The 17,668-nt window shown below is 37.2% G+C and overlaps 1 protein-coding gene across 1 annotated transcript; it reads left to right on the forward strand.

Annotated features, from left to right (window-relative positions):
- Positions 1-1,214: 1,214 nt before the first annotated feature.
- irak3 (interleukin-1 receptor-associated kinase 3) lies at positions 1,215-15,564 on the forward strand. The gene is made up of 13 exons (XM_079868993.1): positions 1,215-1,409; positions 9,477-9,659; positions 10,247-10,293; positions 10,480-10,546; positions 10,736-10,887; positions 11,846-11,910; positions 11,995-12,106; positions 12,212-12,330; positions 12,420-12,618; positions 12,788-12,850; positions 14,037-14,204; positions 14,280-14,724; positions 14,838-15,564. Exons 1-13 carry the CDS (start codon positions 1,295-1,297, stop codon positions 14,963-14,965), a joined length of 1,863 nt encoding a protein of 620 aa, XP_079725119.1. The 5' UTR covers positions 1,215-1,294; the 3' UTR covers positions 14,966-15,564.
- The last annotated feature ends 2,104 nt before the right edge of the window (positions 15,565-17,668 follow it).

Genomic DNA, 17,668 nt, shown 5'->3' on the forward strand with positions numbered 1-17,668 from the left:
CATTTTTAAATCAATATTTTGTGTCAAATTATTGATTTATTTGGTAGGTAGCCATGTAATAAGCGGGATAATGTAGAGCGAGGCGGTTGTTATAGCGAATACAACCCCTTCAGGCTGATTCCTGATCAGCCTGTCGGGGTTGTATTCGCTATAGAGCTGGTAAGTCCCGCCCCTTCCGCTAACCCCACTGGACCTCTAGGTTGAAAAATCGTCAATGCAAGTGAATGGGAGAAAATAATTATTTTCTGGTCCCGTTTGAATTGTGCCATGAATGTGAACATATGTTGTCTGTGAATTTTTAATATAATTTTTCGTGTAAAGAATGCTACAATTTAGCGGGTAGAAGTTTGATACGGTTAGACTTTGTGTGAGAGCACTTTGTGGACTACAACTTTTTGCTGCTTTCGACGTGTTTGAAACGTCACCACCACTCGCACACGGACACTAGCTCACGGATCCCGCTAAACATGGCTGTGTCTTTGGTGCACTTCACCACCTTCTTTCAGGGAGAGGACAAAATCGTTGAGTTTGCCGAAAACCACGGGTAAGTCAACTTTATGGGGTGACGTCACATAGGCGACATGTAGTCTTTCTCGTTATGTCTTTTCCACAACTGCTAGCCGAAGAATCATACAATATAATGTCAAACTCGAAACATGAAAAATTATATAAAAAATTCACAGACAACATATGTTCACATTCATGGCACAATTCAAACGGGACCAGAAAATAATTATTTTCTCCCATTCACTTGCATTGACGATTTTTCAATCTAGAGGTCCACTTGTGGTTTTACGGATGGGCGGACTTACCAGCTCTATAACAACCGCCTCGCTCTACATTAGGCCTATCCCTTAACTTACTTATATTTTATTGTTATATGAAGTAAGTTAGGCCTATATAAAGTAGGCTAGGCTACTAATTATTTAATAGTAAACAATGATATATAATAATAATTATAATTATTGTTGTTGTTGTTATATATATATATATATATATATATATATATATATATATATATATATATATATATATATATAGGCTAATGTTCTAATTATTTACTAAATTAATTGCTGGAAAAAAATGTTTTGTTTTGTTTGATTCTCCTTTCTCTTACGAGCAAATAGTATGAGCATTTGTGAAATTATTTAGAGGAAGTAGGTGGGGTTTGGGAATTTCCGAAATTGTAGCAAGAGACATCAACGCAAGAGAGCAGTGTAGAGTCACCAGTCCGAAAGACATGAAACATCTAACCAAACTTCACACACCTGTGTATGGTATCGACTAGAGGAAGATGTCAGGTAAAATAGACCCGTCGACGTTCCTCTTCGACGTCCCGCCGGTGCTCATGAGGACTTTCTGTAGACTGATGGACAGCGGGGTGGACGGTCTGGGGTGGAGAGCTTTAGGTAAACTACGCACTTTAACATGACAATGTAACATTGTAGTACCGTTACCTGTTAGTATTAAGTTAAGGAAACAATCATCTCAGCAATTTCCCTATATTTATCTTCTTTGGGAATGTGTTGATGTTAAATTATAGCCGCTGGAATATACTGTTCAAATATTCTGTTCAAGCTTCTTTTCTCCCCACAATGTACAGTCTTAAAAATAAAGGTTCTAAAATGGTGTTTTCGCAGCGATGTATGGCAAGCCGTTGTAACATTTAATCCTTAAAACCTACTAATATCTATTTTCGTGCTACTAGTAGCTACTTTTTTTAGGTACTAGTGCCTATTCTTTAGATACCAGTGCTTATTATTTAGCTAGTGCCTTTTTAAACATACTAGTCCTTATTTATTAGATACTAGTACTTATTTCAATAGTGTCTAGTATTTAATTATACCCAACTTGACAAGAAAAAATATAACTAGTGCTTATTTTTTAGTTACTAGTAACATTTTAGATCAAAGATATCCTTACCTTAATAGATACTATTTAAACAATCAGTATGCAAATAATATGTTGAATATTAATGAACCAACAACATATCAAAGAGAGATGACATAGGAAATGGACTGAATTGAACAAGGCCGTTTTTATAATAACGATATAACAATAGCCTACCTTTTTAATGGTATTAGAGTAAAAAAAAAATAAAAAAAATGAATAAACCAATGTAATATAGTGCATATACTGTATACTCCTATTTTGACATGACTCGCATTCTCAGTTTGATTAATAACATTAGATTAATTTTAAATTTAATATTTGTATTATTTAATATTAAAGATTAATATTTAGAAGTTTTGATTAAGGAATTATGAATGCTCTCCAAAAGTTCCAATCTCTGGGTGTGGTTGTTTGGCTGGTGGGTATGAATCAGTTTTTGGATCTACTTAACTGTTGTTTGGATTTTATTATTGGCAGTTAAGTCTTTATTATAGCCTACTGTACATTCAAAACATTAAAGGGGACATATCATGCTAAATCCACTTTTTTAGCCCTTAACCCTTTAAGGTACGCACCATGAAAAAAGCAAAGGAAAAATTATTTCTTTGCATTTTTTATTCAATTATGATAACAATAACAACAATCTTTTCTTTTTTTTTTTTTTAGACCCTACAGTATTTTAGATACAGCCCTCTACCAAACGGTTGAGATGTCTGTTCATGGTAAAAAAAAACAACATTCAGAACAAGTCATATTAAGTGACCAATAAAAAATCTGATGGCTGCTATTGATGGCTCCAAACACATCAAGTGTGTGTGTGTGTGTGTGTGTGTGTGTGTGTGTGTGTGTGTGTGTGTGTGTGCGAGTGTGTGTATGTGTGTGTGTGTGTGTGTGTGTGTGTGTGTGTGTGTGTGTGTGTGTGTGTGTGTGTGAGTGAGTGAGTGAGTGAATGAGTGTGTGTGTGTGTGTGTGTGTGTGTGTGTGTGTGTGTGCGAGTGTGTGTGTGCGAGTGTGTGTGTGTGTGTGTGTGAGTGAGTGAGAGTGAGTGAGTGTGTGTGTGAGTGAGTGAGTGAATGAGTGTGTGTGTGTGTGTGTGTGTGTGTGTGCGAGTGTGTGTGTGAGTGAGTGAGAGTGAGTGAGTGTGTGTGTGAGTGAGTGAGTGAATGAGTGTGTGTGTGTGTGTGTGTGTGTGCGAGTGTGTGTGTGTGAGTGTGTGTGCGTGCGAGTGTGTGTGTGTGTGTGAGTGAGTGAGAGTGAGTGAGTGTGTGTGTGAGTGAGTGAGTGAATGAGTGTGTGTGAGTGAGTGAGTGAATGAGTGTGTGTGTGTGTGTGTGTGTGTGTGTGTGTGTGTGTGCGAGTGTGTGTGTGCGAGTGTGTGTGTGTGTGTGTGTGTGTGTGAGTGAGTGAGAGTGAGTGAGTGTGTGTGTGTGAGTGAGTGAGTGAGTGAATGAGTGTGTGTGTGTGTGTGTGTGTGTGTGTGTGTGTGTGTGTGTGTGTGTGCGCTGGTGCAAAACTTCACCCAAGATTTGATTAGAATTTATTTATTTTTTTTAATGTCAGTGGGAGAAAAAGAAAACCTCCACTAAGCTTTACAGACACTGTCATGAATATGGTCAGACTACTTTAAACCACTGTGCAGTAAGGTCTTCTTTGTAGAGTTTTAAAGACGACTTGAACAAATACAACAAATATTTTTGGTGGTCATGCAACAGCACAAATTGGTTTTGACCTGTTGTGCAACTGCACTAATGATTTTGGTCAAGGGTGCAACAGCAGCGGTGCAACAGCACTTATTTTGCCTTTGGCAATTCATTTCTGATGGTATGCTGCAAAGCATTCCTGCTTTGCATTCATACACAGGAATACATGACATTTCTGGCATTTCCATCTCGACACTCCCTTTGGACAGAGGTTGCATCGCCCCCGCTTGTTGGAGTATAGTGGTAAATGTCCGAAGTTGTCATATTGTACATCTGGTTGTGGGTGGGAGGGTCTTGGGGTATTGGACTTTTTGTTTGATGACATCTGTGGTGGAAAGGATGATGAAGGTCGGCCAACTTTGGATGCTGGCTTGTTGACTTGAGCCAAAGTGTGTGCGACTGCCAGACGGAACTTTTTGAGAGGCAGCAGTGCTTCTTTCAGGAGGCTGCAGTCCCGCTTGTAGACAAGCCAGGCATTTGAGATGCAGAGGTCTAGGATGTATCCAAACAGGGGAAGGTACCATCGCCTGGATTTTGCCGGGGTCTTATACATGTGTACCAGCATGTCAGACAGATCAATGCCTCCCATATGCTGATTGTAGGCAGGGATGAGTGATGGGCACGGGACAGTGACCTTTGCTTTGGCCTCTTTGCTCCACCGTTTGACAGAGGAAAGAGGTGTGATCCCACAGGCACTGCTAAGAAGGCTCACACATTTATTATCGAACCATTTCACTGCGAGCAGCCCTTCAGCAGACATGAAGTCAAAAGCTCCACGTCCTTCCTTCATCAGCTCTTTGTCCGTCTTTAAGGTTGCTCCACCCATGCGGTTTGGTCGGACAGTGCCAATGCACCTGATGCCCAGGTTCTCTTGCAGGTTCTGGACCAAGTCAAAACTGGTGAAGAAGTTGTCACAGAAGACGACTGAAAGTCTTGGCAGTGTGATGGTTTTGCAGAGTGTTGTAACAAGTTTGGCCCCTAGAAGCAGTGCCTCCTCCTGCTCAGTTAGGGCAACGTTGAAGAAAGTGGACGCCCCCTGATAGAGCAGAAAGTCATGAATGATGCCAGATGAGCTGGCCCGGCAGAACAATTTAAAGCCCCACTTGTCTGGCTTGTTGGCAATATACTGGCGGAGAGAGCCAGCCCTTGTGCCTTTATACGCCACCATGACCTCATCCACACTGTGCTGGTAAGTGGATGAGATCAGAAGACACTGCTGGCGAAGCATGTCGAAAAGGGGGCGGATTTTGTAGAACCTGTCTGGACTGCCATTGCACTGCTGATTATCATTAAAATGAAGGTACCGGCGTAACAGCTTGAATCTTCTCCTTGGCATAATATCAGCTATCACACTGAATCGTGACTCAATGCACCAGTAGTCATCGATGGCTGGGAAACTGAAAACACCCATGAAGAGAAGCACTGCCAGGAATTTCTCAATCTCTTCAGGACTGGTTCTGATTGGATCTCCCAGCTCCTGGGCAGCGTAGAGATTGGTTTGCTCAGAGATATGTGTAATCATCTCATCTGTGAAGAGCATTTTAAAATACTGAAATGGTGTCTTTACAGCATCAGGGAGGTTAAAACTTGAGTCTGGAACCTGGAATGTCTCAATGTCTTCATGCCTCCACAATCGTCTTCTGCCTTCCTTTCCATCTGGGGGGGATGGTTCAGGTGTGTCCTGTAGCTCTGCCAAAGAAACCGTTTTCAGGGAGTTTTTCCCCATTCTCCTCTTCTTTTTGGACGGTGGTTTAGAGGATGAACTTGTTGAGGCAACCTCCTCCTCATCCATTGAATCAAAAGAAGTGTCCCCACTCTCTTCTGCTGGTGTGGGCAGATAATCTGGATCATCAGGGTCATCATCACTCAGATCCACATCTGAGTCCTCAGGATTTTCTGGCACAAGGGCCAGAAAAGTGCGAGGTCTTGAACCGTAAAATGTTTTGGCGTCCATCTATTATGTCTAAAACATAAAGAAAACAATTTGTATTACAAACCATGTACTCTTACAATGCTAGTCATATAGTAATACACAAACATAGTTCTAAAATCTAATCTATTTTTTTCTTACAAACAAAAATGGGTAAAGCACACTTACATTCTCATTTTAAATTATTTAAACATCAGAGTATTATTTAAATTATTTGTTTGTAACTTTAGGATATGGTTTGAATTGTTAACATTAGTAAATGTATCTAATAACTAACATAAAGTTACCATAAGCAATACTTTTGTTACTGTATTCATTAATCTTTGCTTATCTTAGTTTGTAAAAACACATCTGTTCATTGTTTGGTAATGTTACTTCACAGTGCATTAACTATGTTAACAAATACTGTGCAACTTTTGATTTCAATAATGTAGGCTATAGCCTAAATGTTGAAATTAACAATGTTGTAGAAGTGCAGTTTACTAATAGTAAATGTTAACTAATGTAGTTAAATAGTTTAATAAATAGAACATTATTGTAAAGTGTTACAGATTTTTTTTATACACCAATTCAGACGTCTCGTGAGTTCAGTGTAGGACAGGTCAGTTGTTTAAACCATTCATTAAATTGAATCGGTTCAAAGGAATCATTAGTTCGCGAATCGGACGTGTAGACTACGGCACGCATTCATTGTGCAGCCGTTTAGGATATCGCACAAGATTTGTCTACACAGACGGTGAAGGTGAGCGCACGCGCGGCCGGGGCTCTCTCGCTCTCTCTCTTTTTGCGCGCCCTGTTAAACTGACAGGACTTAAAAACACACTCTATGATGGTTAAGCTGTGCAATTAATCCGTGAATCACATGCCTCAAGGGCAGCTGGCTCGTGGGGTTAATGAATCACAGATCAACTATGACAGCCATTGCACATCCTGCGATGTGACTATCGTGGATTCGTACATCGCGATATCGATGCTTAAATGACACATCGTGCAGCCCTAATATACAGTACAGAAATGGTGAAAAAATTATATTGATCAAATATTTTTCATCAAATATGTAATTGAATTATATTAAATTAATAATTTTAACAACACTAACCCTTTTGTTTATTGTAAATAGCTACTTTTACCAACATTAGCTAATTTTACCAACATTAGCTAATTTTACCAACATTAGCTAGCTTCTCTACCATAAAATGACATCTCAACCGTTTGGTAGAGCATGTTTTGAAAAAATTATTTGACCCTTATAAGACTTTTTTTTTTTTAATTAAGTTACATAATTCTGTTTAACATCTCCTCTGAAACAATAATATGTCAACAAAATAGTCTTACCTTTAAAAGTCCCGCCGATATGCGTCATCAAAGGGGGAGTAAATTTTCGCTGTGTCACGTGCTGTTTGATGGAACACTGAAAAGGCATGCTGCTCACAGACACAGTGCCATCTAGTGGATTTTTTTAACATTTCACAACTACACCAAACGATAGAGATGGCTCATTCAGGTTGAGTTAAGCTTGATGCATTTTTCAATTAAATATAGTGACTTAAAGTGTGGTCTACCAAACGGTTGAGTAGTACCTTAAAGGGTTAAATGCATTTTGTTGTATATTTGGAGTGTTTAGAAGTACAGAAAAGTTGAAATTATTCTCTTCAGGTGCTTCGTTGATATCTTTATATTCTATTTTGGCCTTATTTTTCAACCTGTTCCGATTTTTCTGTTATCTATGACGTTTTGTGAACTATTACGTCACAGTATTTGCAGCAGAACTGCCAAATAAGGACATTGACTTCCAGCCCAACACTTCGAGCAATCCGCCATTTTTATTTCTCGCTGCAATTTTGTAGTCCAAGCTAAAAGATGCAGAAGTTACGAGAGGGTAAGTTAAAATGTTCGGTTGTTGGATGTAGTAACCCACACGCTTCATTACACCGTCTAATGTAGATGAACTGCTGCGCTTGTGACAGGGCGCATGTTTAACTGAAAGAACGAGCAGAGAGAGAGAGACCCGGTCGCGCGCACGCACTCTCTCTCTCTTCGGAGCCAGGCGAAAATGTAAACAAGACACCGTCTCCAAACTAGACGCTGTCTTGCTCTCTCTCCCTCGCACATATTAATCAAAATAAATCGACACGGTGGTAAAAGGTCGGAAGACCAAAGTTTCATGTGTAAATACAGTAACACACCATTGCGATACATCCATATGAAGACGTTGTTCTGCAGGTTCGTCGTCTTCATTTTCATCTCGCTCCGGCTCCGACTCTGGCTCGAACATGTAAGGCTGGCTGGACAAGTCTTCCGTTGTTGACATTTTGTTAATAACGTGTGAATAAAAAGTTTCTGTGCCGCTAGATAATCGTATCTCTGCTATCAAACTACAAAAATGGCCGAACGGGGTGGAGTTGAACCGAGTGTCACCTCTGCATCCTGGAGAGGGGGCGGGGTATGAAGTGTCTCAATTGTATTTAAAGAGACCGCACCAAAACGAGTTGCTCTCAGACGCACATCAGAAAAGGGGTAGAAAAGGGGCCTGTGGAGCTATAATAATGAGGAATTCAGACCCAAGCATTGCAGTTCCGCTTTATATAGACTACAAATGTATGATTTATATGTAAAAAGGAACGATTTAAAAGCATGATATGTCTCCTTTAAATGCCATATTAAACATATATCTTTCCTTGTGTTCATGCTAACCAATTAACTAGATAAACCAACAAAGCCAGTTACTTATGAAAAATCAATCTTCTATAGCCTTAGTTCAGCCTGCATTACCATAACTCTGATTGGATGGTTGAGAGCATACTCATGTTTATGTAATGATCTGTTTGAAAGAAGATATCTCTTAATATTTTCTTACTCTTATTCATTAGATACTAGTGCTTATTTATTAAATGCTATTATTTTTCATTAGATACTAGTACCTATTTAATAGATACTAGTAGTTATTCATTAGGTACTAGTATTTATTTATTAGACACTACTAGTATCTTTTGTAATTGTTACTAGTAACTATTCTTATTTTACTAGTCACAACTGTTTTTTTACTCGTCTTATGTTAGGACTGGTCAGAATAACCACTGTAGAGTTCAATTAAAAATCTTACTAGTAAAATAAAAAAATCTTACTAGTAACATTTGGAATAAATACTAGTATCTAATAAATAGGTACTAGTATCTATTGAATAAGTACTAGTAGGTAATTAATTAGTACTGGTATCTAATTAATAGGTACTAGTATCTAATCCATAAGTACTAGTATCTAATGAATAAGTACTAGTATCTATTTAATAGGTACTAGTATTTAATTACTTAGTACTAGTATCTAGTAATAGGTACTAGTATCTAAAAAATAAGTACTAGTACCAAAAGAATAAGCACTAGTAGCTAATGAATACGTAGGCTACTAGTACTCAATGGAATTGACACTAGTATCTAAAAAAAATAAGTACTAGTAGCATGAAAATAGATACTAGTAGGTTTTAAGGATTAAATGTTAAAACGGCTTGCCATAGTAGATCCATTTTTGGTTGCTCAAAGTACCTTTCAGTTATTTTTTTGTAGTGTAAATAACATTTTAAGAACAAATTTCCACTATAAAGAAGCCTTTTCTGTAATGGAAAGGTTTCATGGGTGTTAAAGGCTCTTAATAACAAAAGATGCCAATAAAGAAAGAACCTTTATTTTTAAGAGTGTATTTAGTAATTAGATTGGCATTATTTGGTCAAAACTGGTACAATACGGTCACTAACTGGTCCAAGAAAATCTACCATCAGCAATCCAGCTTCTACTTTGTAACTTGTCCCCACAAACGGTGGTCAACAAACTAATGATCAGCTTGAACCAACTAGCAATACAAAACACAACTATCAGGCAGCTTAGGCTGGATTTTCCAACAGAGAGGGTCTTCTTGTGGGAAAAATTTTGTGACATTCATCCCAGTCTGATTCCTTCCAGCTGCCCGCATTCTTCCCAGTCAGCTGGAGGTGAGGTGTACTGAAATGTACGTGGCTGCTGGGAAAAGTCCAACACAAGAGCTCATGTGGTCGTGGGCCCAAAAGAATAAAAGAGTGGGGGATCTGCTGAAGGTTCTGGATGAGATGGGACATGCTCGAGCCACCAGTCTTTTTCAGTCACAAGGTAACATCCTCATCTTCAGAGCTAATTCTGGTTGTGATGTTCCCTTTATGATAATGTACCATGGTGACTGTACTTTATGCTTAAATGGTTGCTACAGTAATTGTACACAATAACTACAGTAAATATAAAACTTAAAGCAGAAAAAAATTAAATAAATGAATGAGTCTGAAAGCTTTAAAGGAGATGTTATATTATTATTAATAATATTATTATTTTAGTATTAGCAATAACTGTTGTAACTAATATTTTAGGGGAAATTCTTATAAGGGTTGTTTACATTTTACTGTCTCTCCAACTTCCTCTTATTAGTCACAACAGCTTTCTATATCAGCATAGTGTTCCTTTAGATTTGTAACGTATATTGTAGGCTACTTTAAAGAGGAACTTGACAAGCCTAAATATGTTGTGAAATGGATGCAAAAACAAAGCATGCGTTAAAAAACCAGCTGTGCATGTAACCCACAGTTCTAACAAATCGTATCGCCCACAAGCCCACACACCACTGGAAAGACAACGTAATGAAACTGCTACAACGAAACTGCCACAGTATAACAAACAATAACCAAACTTTTTGGATTCTATTCTAGACTTTTCATGTGTGCTGAAGTCATCCTCGCCCCCTCTCTTTGCTATGGTAATGTTTTTTTTTTCTGTTTGATGCTGTTATTTCTGCAGATTTGTGAAGATTCTGGTCAGATGCTTGTCTTTTTTGTGGTTTAGGATTCTTAGAAAGCAAAAGCCTGAATACTCGCAAACTCTACATATGTTTTTACATTCACCCTATCTATATATCATTTTTTATTAATTTTTTTTCAATCAGCATCTGCAAAATACTGAGAAATTCTGTCAAACTGCAGCTCTTCATCCAGAGTCTATTTCTGTTGAAGGTAATTTGCTTTCAAAGTACAAGCACTTTTGTATTTGACTGTTGTCTTTGCTTTAGTTAGTATTGTTGTACATGTAGCGGTAATACAAGAACTATATATGTCATTCTAGATATTACGTAAAAAGTTTCATTTCTGTTTTGAGAGGTTTCATGAGGATATGAGATGAAACCTTATTTATCCATCTCATAGGTGAAAAACAGAAGTATTGCATCACATATTCAGACGTGATAGCGGGAACGAGACATTTCCACCAGGACCTAAAAATAGGAGAAAGCGTGTTCGCCGAGGTCTACTGCGGGAGATGGGGAAACAGATCTTTTGCTGTGAAAGTTTTCAAACAGGTCCTAACCTATTCAAATCTATGGACGTTTGTTTCCACCATGTAATTTTCAACGTGGAATAATTGTTGTATATATTTAGGGCTGTCAAACAATTAATCGCGATTAATCGCATCCAAAATAAAAGTTTGTTTTTACATAATATATGTGTGTGTACAGTGTATAATTATTTTCTATATATAAATACACACACATGCATGTATATATTTAAGAAATATTTGCATGTATATACTGTGTATATATATTTATATTATATATAATTTATATTATATATAAATATTTTATATATAAATAACACATTTTTCTTAAATATATATGCATGTGTGTGTATTTATATATAGAAAATAATTATACTCCATACACACACATATATTATGTAAACACAAACTTTTATTTTGGATGCGATTAATCGCGATTAATCGTTTGACAGCCCTAAAATATATATATACAACTTGCAATTGTGAGTTATAATGTCTGAGATTCTAGAAAATTATTTTTTCTTACAATTGCGATTGTGAGAAATAAGGTCAAAATTGTCAGACAAAAAGTCGACAATTCCCTTATCAATTTTTTATTTCGTGGTGTAAACAAACTTTCATAAATATCTTAAAATGTGTCTCAAAACAACTTTTTACATCTTATCTACATCTTAACAGATCCATTTTTATTTTGTTTACCTGTTTTATGGCAGTTGTTCTATATTAAATTAATAATAAAATATTAGAAATACATAATAACAATAATAAAATAGTAAACAATATAAGAACATAATAATAATAGAATAATAATAATAATAATAACAATGTAAGTATGTAATGTACTAATTATTTACTGGTTTAAGATGGGGAAACTGATCTTTCTCAAACAGGTCCTAACCTATTAATGTGTGACTTTATATACAGATATAATGCCATTACAGTTTTTAAAAAAACACTAATTAAAGTCTTTATTATATTAACAGGAAAATAAAGCTAATTGGAAGGCGTTGTGGGAAAAATTCACCAAAGAAATCGAAGTTCTACAACTGTAGGTTCAGTCTACAATCTGCTCGATCATATTCAAATGGTGTTTGAATCATGTTGTCAGTTGTTCTCATTTTTGTCTGCTTAGGTATCAGCATCCTAATATCTTGGAGTTATGGGGCAGCTTTTCAGAGGCGGATCGCTTCTGTTTAGTTTATCCGTACCTTCGTAACGGATCATTGTTCCACAGGCTTCATGAGGTAAATCATCTGCCAGCAAACTGTAACATGCTATAGTAATAGTAGATTACATCATAGTTATATAAAAAGAAGTGTTCATAGGCTCTACTCTTGCATTTGTTACAGGAAGTTGACAGGCCTCTATCATGGCAGGAAAGACTGAACATCATAAAAGGCACCGCAAAGGCAGTCCACCATCTACACACTGCACAACCGTGCATGGTTATTTGTGGAAACATTACGAGGTGTCACTTTGAAGCCATAGCTACACATTTGGAGGTGCCCAGTAAAGGTGATGCATTGAAATGAGCTTGTTTTTGTGTTCGGTTCACAGTTCAAACATACTCTTGGATGAGAACCTGCAGCCCAAATTATCAGATTTTGGATTAGCTCATCTGAGACCCCACTCTGTCAACCAGAGCTTCACCATCGTCATGGATACCGGCTCCCATAGCAACCTTGGCTATCTCCCAGAGGAGTACATCCGTGATGGCAAGCTGTCTGTCAAACTTGACGTTTACAGTCTTGGCATGGTGAGTTCAGCATCCTTTTTCAAAAATGATATTCCAGAGCCAGGTACGATTTGTATAAATAAAGATTTACGTCAGAATTTGGCCGAAATTTTCCTTCTCATTTATTACTTACCAGTCATGACAGCCCAAACATAAATGTTTTGTTTCTTAACTGTTTCTATGCTTGTAGGCTATATTAGAGACATGTACAGGACAGAAGGTGAAACAGGAGACAGCAAAGAACCTGTTTCTGGTAAGAATCCATTCCAGAAAAAAATTATATATATATATATATATTGTGCATACATTTGTGAGTCTGCTCAAGCTGTCGCATCCGTCTTTTCACATGCAATACAGTACGTAACACAAATGCAATGTCACTCTGTTGGCATCTTACAACAGTTCCCACACGAGCAATTTTATAGAATATCATGACAGAATATGCTAATCAAAGGCATGAAGATAGTTAACTCCACATCAGCAACATAAATTCATCAACTAACCATTCAGAAATGTCCTGTTGCATTCTACATGTTGTCTCTCACACAGACACACACACACACACACACACACACACACACACACACACACACACACACAAGCATTTGAAGCTCCGCCCTCTGTTCCAGGAGCAGCAGCTCATTTGCATTTAAAGGAACACACACGTTTTTACTGACCCTCAAAAAGGAACAACTTAAATAAGAAAAAAAAAGCTAAATTTCACATACACACTCTGGGGACAACAGAGACTTATTTTACATATTGTAAAAAGGGGCATTATTCCACCCCTTTAATACTTTTATAATAGTTTTATTCATTAAAGAAGCTTTAAATTGATCAAAAGTGACACATTACATATTTACATTATAACAAAAAATTATATTTAAAATAAATGCTGTTTTATTCATCCAAGTATCCTGAAAAGAATGTATGACACTTTCCACAAAAATATTAAGCTGCATTATTCAAAATCTTGAGCACCAAATCAGCATATTAGAATGATTTCTAAAGGACAAAAATGAAAACCATTATTTTGAATAGTTGACAATATTACTGTGAGACAGTACATATAACATTTTTAATTATATTGAAAAGGGACAATTCACCTAAACTAAAAAATCTGTCATCATTAACTCACCCTCAACATTCTTCAAAATATCTTCTTTTGTGTTCAGCAGAAGAAATACATTTATACAGGTTTGGAACAACTTGAGGGAGAGTAAATGATGACAATTTTCATTTTTGGGTGAACTATCCCTTTATTGATCAATGTTTTATGAAGTTGAGTTTTGTTTACAGCATGCTTTAATGGTTTAAATCGAAGAAAATTTTGATTCCTCATGATATTAATCCATTAATCCGTTTCATATTTTACATGAATAGAATTGATGACAACATAACTGTGCCCTTCGCTGACTTATGCCATTGCATTTCTTTAGAGAGACGTACTGCATTCAGAGTTTGAGGAAAAAGGCTCTGTTGATGCCTGTCTGCGGTTTTTAGATCCCAAAGTTGAGCACTGGCCTCCTGCGGTGGCACTTAGTCTGCTCCGAATCGGACTAGAGTGCACAGGAAGCAGAATGAGAGTCAGGCCGACCATGGAAATGGTTAGTAAATGGCCTCATTTACTCAAACATATACACATATAAACATATATGTATAAACATTTTATTCGTCTTCAGGTGCTTCAGAAACTAAGCCAATTCCTTCCCATGCCTGAACCCACTGAGGACCAACCACACACCCTAGACGATACGATCTTCCTTCAGTGGCCATACAACGGCCACAGTCCGGGTCTAAGCCTCCCTATTGAAGATGATGAAATGTGCAGCCCACCGCTGGAAGCCAGACTTCCCAAACTGGGAGAACCCTGCGAGTGCAGCCAGTCTGAAGTCACTTTCCTGAGTGTGGGAGATCCCGACTTGTCGCATTCCCCCAGGGAATCTCTCCAGGAAAATGACAAAGTGGTTTCAGCATCACAAAATGTGCAGGCCGACTCTGCACCTCACCTGGACTTATATGGGAGTTTGCCTGTGGAGTGCAGTTGTACCACTGGAGCCGAAGTGCAGGGGTGTGAGGACTGCTGCGCTAATGGCTTCAGTCGGTCGGTTTTTTATGTCACTCTAGGTAAGTCAAGGAAGAATACACATGGACATCTGTCTTAGGTTTTAGGTATTAGGTATTAGGTTTCATTGACTAATCTATGTCCAGAAATAATATCCAACATTTTTCTGTTTCAGATGATGATGCCTTGCACTCTCAGGATGACGTCAGGAATCCAGCAAAAGAGAAAATGAAGAATAAAATTCACCTGTACAACCAAGGGCATATAAATACAGATGAACTTCTATCACTTAAGTCAGAGTGATTCACCCGGGTCGGATATCTCTATAAAAAAATAACTATGGGAGTTTAATCAGCAGTGGGGAGTGTTGGTGCACATTTTGTTAAAAATAGTTTTTTTTTTTTTTGTGCTGTATTTAAAAATATTTGAATATGTTTTAACAATAATTTTATATTTAATTTTTTATATTCTACTTAAAATGAAAGGAGTTTAGAGATAGCCTATACTTTATAACATATCCTCAAACTGTTTTAACATAAAAAATAAGATTAAAAGTGGGTATGTTATGTGTATGTTGTATATTATAACTAATATATTTTTATGCAGATGCTTGCAACTACTGTCATTATAGGGAGTGGTGGTCATTTATAATAGTTGACTGTTTGTTAAACCAATTACTTTAATGACTAAAGATGAAATCATTGCATGTTAAAACACTTCCCGATAGTGTCTAGAAATCCCTATGCAAAGCTCTCTGTAGTTTAAGTTTTTGACGACTGTAAGTATAATTAAGAAAACACTTAAGGGGCTTTTGATGTAATATATTATGTGCGTAGTTATTTTAACCCATGCAATTAATCTACTGTTTTTTTGTCATAATAAAGAGAACGAAAGCAACTACAATACGTGTGTAAAATTACCTGTCTAATAATTTTACCGAGACTTTTATTTTGGGATTATCTGATTGGCTGTTGAGTGGTGCAGTAAGATAATCATCGATAAGAACCGCGAAATTAAAATTTATTTTCATTTGATTTAAATAGTATTACGTTGATGTGTACATTTTATTTTGTATTGTTATTAATATTTGTGTTCATTTTATAATGTGAATCAGTTATTTATTTAAAATAGCGCTCTGCTTTCCGTTCCAAGTTCTTGTGGATCCTGCGATAGCCTGGTTAAAACCAGACCATTCTCAGTAGTAACTGAGTTATGGTCTGGCAAAGTTTCTTTAATAACTCATTTCCAAAGGGGCGTCACCAACGGACATCGCTCAAATGCCTCTGGGCGCAATTGGATAGACCTACTCCTAACTCCTAAAACCAATCAGAGCGATCGTCATAGTGTAAAGCCATATGCTGTGTCCCAATTCGCCTAAGTTACACTACGCCATAAAAGTATGTACTCTTTTTGTGAAGAAAATGTATTTACTTTTGAATGTGTAGCAAAAAAGTAGGCAAGCTTTGGGACATACTACTTCGTCATCTTCGGACGGATCTGTCGCGTGCATCCTGTCACGTAAACTGCCCTGTCAATCATCTTGTCACAGTTAAAATCCTCTATTAAATCTAATTTAATTTCCTACCGTTTCGGAGAGAAATGTAGTAGCACGTTCATCTGCCAGTGGGTCTTTCATGGAGACTGTCCTCATGTGTTTGCAATTTGAATATAATAATGCATTTAAAAGTTGGTGCGCTTCACCAACGGAGTGGACGTCGCTCAAATGCCTCTGGGCGCAATTGGATAGGCTAGACCTAAAACCAATCAGAGCGATCGTCATCGTGTAAAGCCCGCCTCAACGTTTCTGATTGGTGCCGCGATTTCAACGGCATGGAAATGGGCTTGAATAGAGAGCCTAAGTCCCGCCCCTCCGCTTCCGGCTCATGGGACCTTATTTCGGAAAAAATATGTATGGAAGTCAATGGCGAGAGATAACTTATCTTTTTATTCCGTCTGAACTGTGCCCTGAACTACACATATGATGTTTGCCAATTTAAAAGGTAATTATGAAAGTAAAGAAAGTCGCAGTTTGTCATAAAACAGAAGAGTAACGTTTAGTTTTATGTGAAAATTGCTCAATGAACTACATCTCTCGTCTCGCACTATGTGCGTCACAAGATCCGTTGCTCGTATGTGTGTATTCTGGCTCAAAACACTCAGGCATGACGGCATAACGTTACCATTATTATGTAAGACTATAGAAACAATGACTGACGTTAGCTTCAGTAAAGTTAGCTTCATTCATTGAGAGAAAAGGAATGACGTCGCGTGTGCGCCTTCTGGGTTTGTAGTCTTTGTAATTACGTGTTTTCACAGTCTTATACCTCAGCAGTTTTATATCAAGCTGCGACTTTCTTGACTTTAAAATGTATCTTTTAAATTGACAAACATCATATGTGTAAATCAGGGCATAATTCAAACGAGATCAAAATACTTGTTGTCTCTCGCCATTGACTACCATACAATGTTTTTCCGAAATAAGGTCCCATGGTGGTCGACCGGAAGGGGAGGGACTTAGGCTCTCTATGAGCTCTTTGCCAGACTACTTGCAGAGCAAATCTAAATTTGCCGGAAGTTGTCTGGGTTTTCCCAGGCTACAAATGTGACCACGGCCACGTTAGCTTGTACTGTGGTCATTTTAATTTAAATGTATATCTAATAATTTATTTAATATGAATACACATAAAATACACCAACAGCTCTTTTTAGACCCCTAAACCCTACATACTACATTTTGACTATAGAAAATCTTATTTTTTTAATGGCATTTTCTGTTTGTTATTGTTATTTTAAGCATGGATCATGTAATAGCATGTCTAACATTATATACAATATACAGTACTTTATATTTTTTTATTTTACTTAGGTTAATATTAATTAAGGTTAATATATTACAATAAATGATGTAGTATCTAATTAGGTGATTCCACTGACAGGAAGCAGCACATAAACTGAACGGACTTTTATTTTGGTGTGATGTGATTGGCTGTTGTTGATCATGTTTAC

The sequence above is a fragment of the Squalius cephalus genome, assembly GCF_949319135.1.
Source record: "Squalius cephalus genome assembly, chromosome: 4".
Lineage (NCBI taxonomy): Eukaryota > Metazoa > Chordata > Actinopteri > Cypriniformes > Leuciscidae > Squalius > Squalius cephalus.

Coding starts and splice junctions, on each gene's coding strand:
- irak3 (XM_079868993.1), top strand. CDS start 1,295: ATGTCAGGTAAAATAGACCCGTCGACGTTCCTCTTCGACGTCCCGCCG. Junction 12,107..12,211: donor TGTTCCACAGGCTTCATGAG/GTAAATCATCTG, acceptor CATTTGTTACAG/GAAGTTGACAGGCCTCTATC. Junction 12,619..12,787: donor ACGTTTACAGTCTTGGCATG/GTGAGTTCAGCA, acceptor CTATGCTTGTAG/GCTATATTAGAGACATGTAC.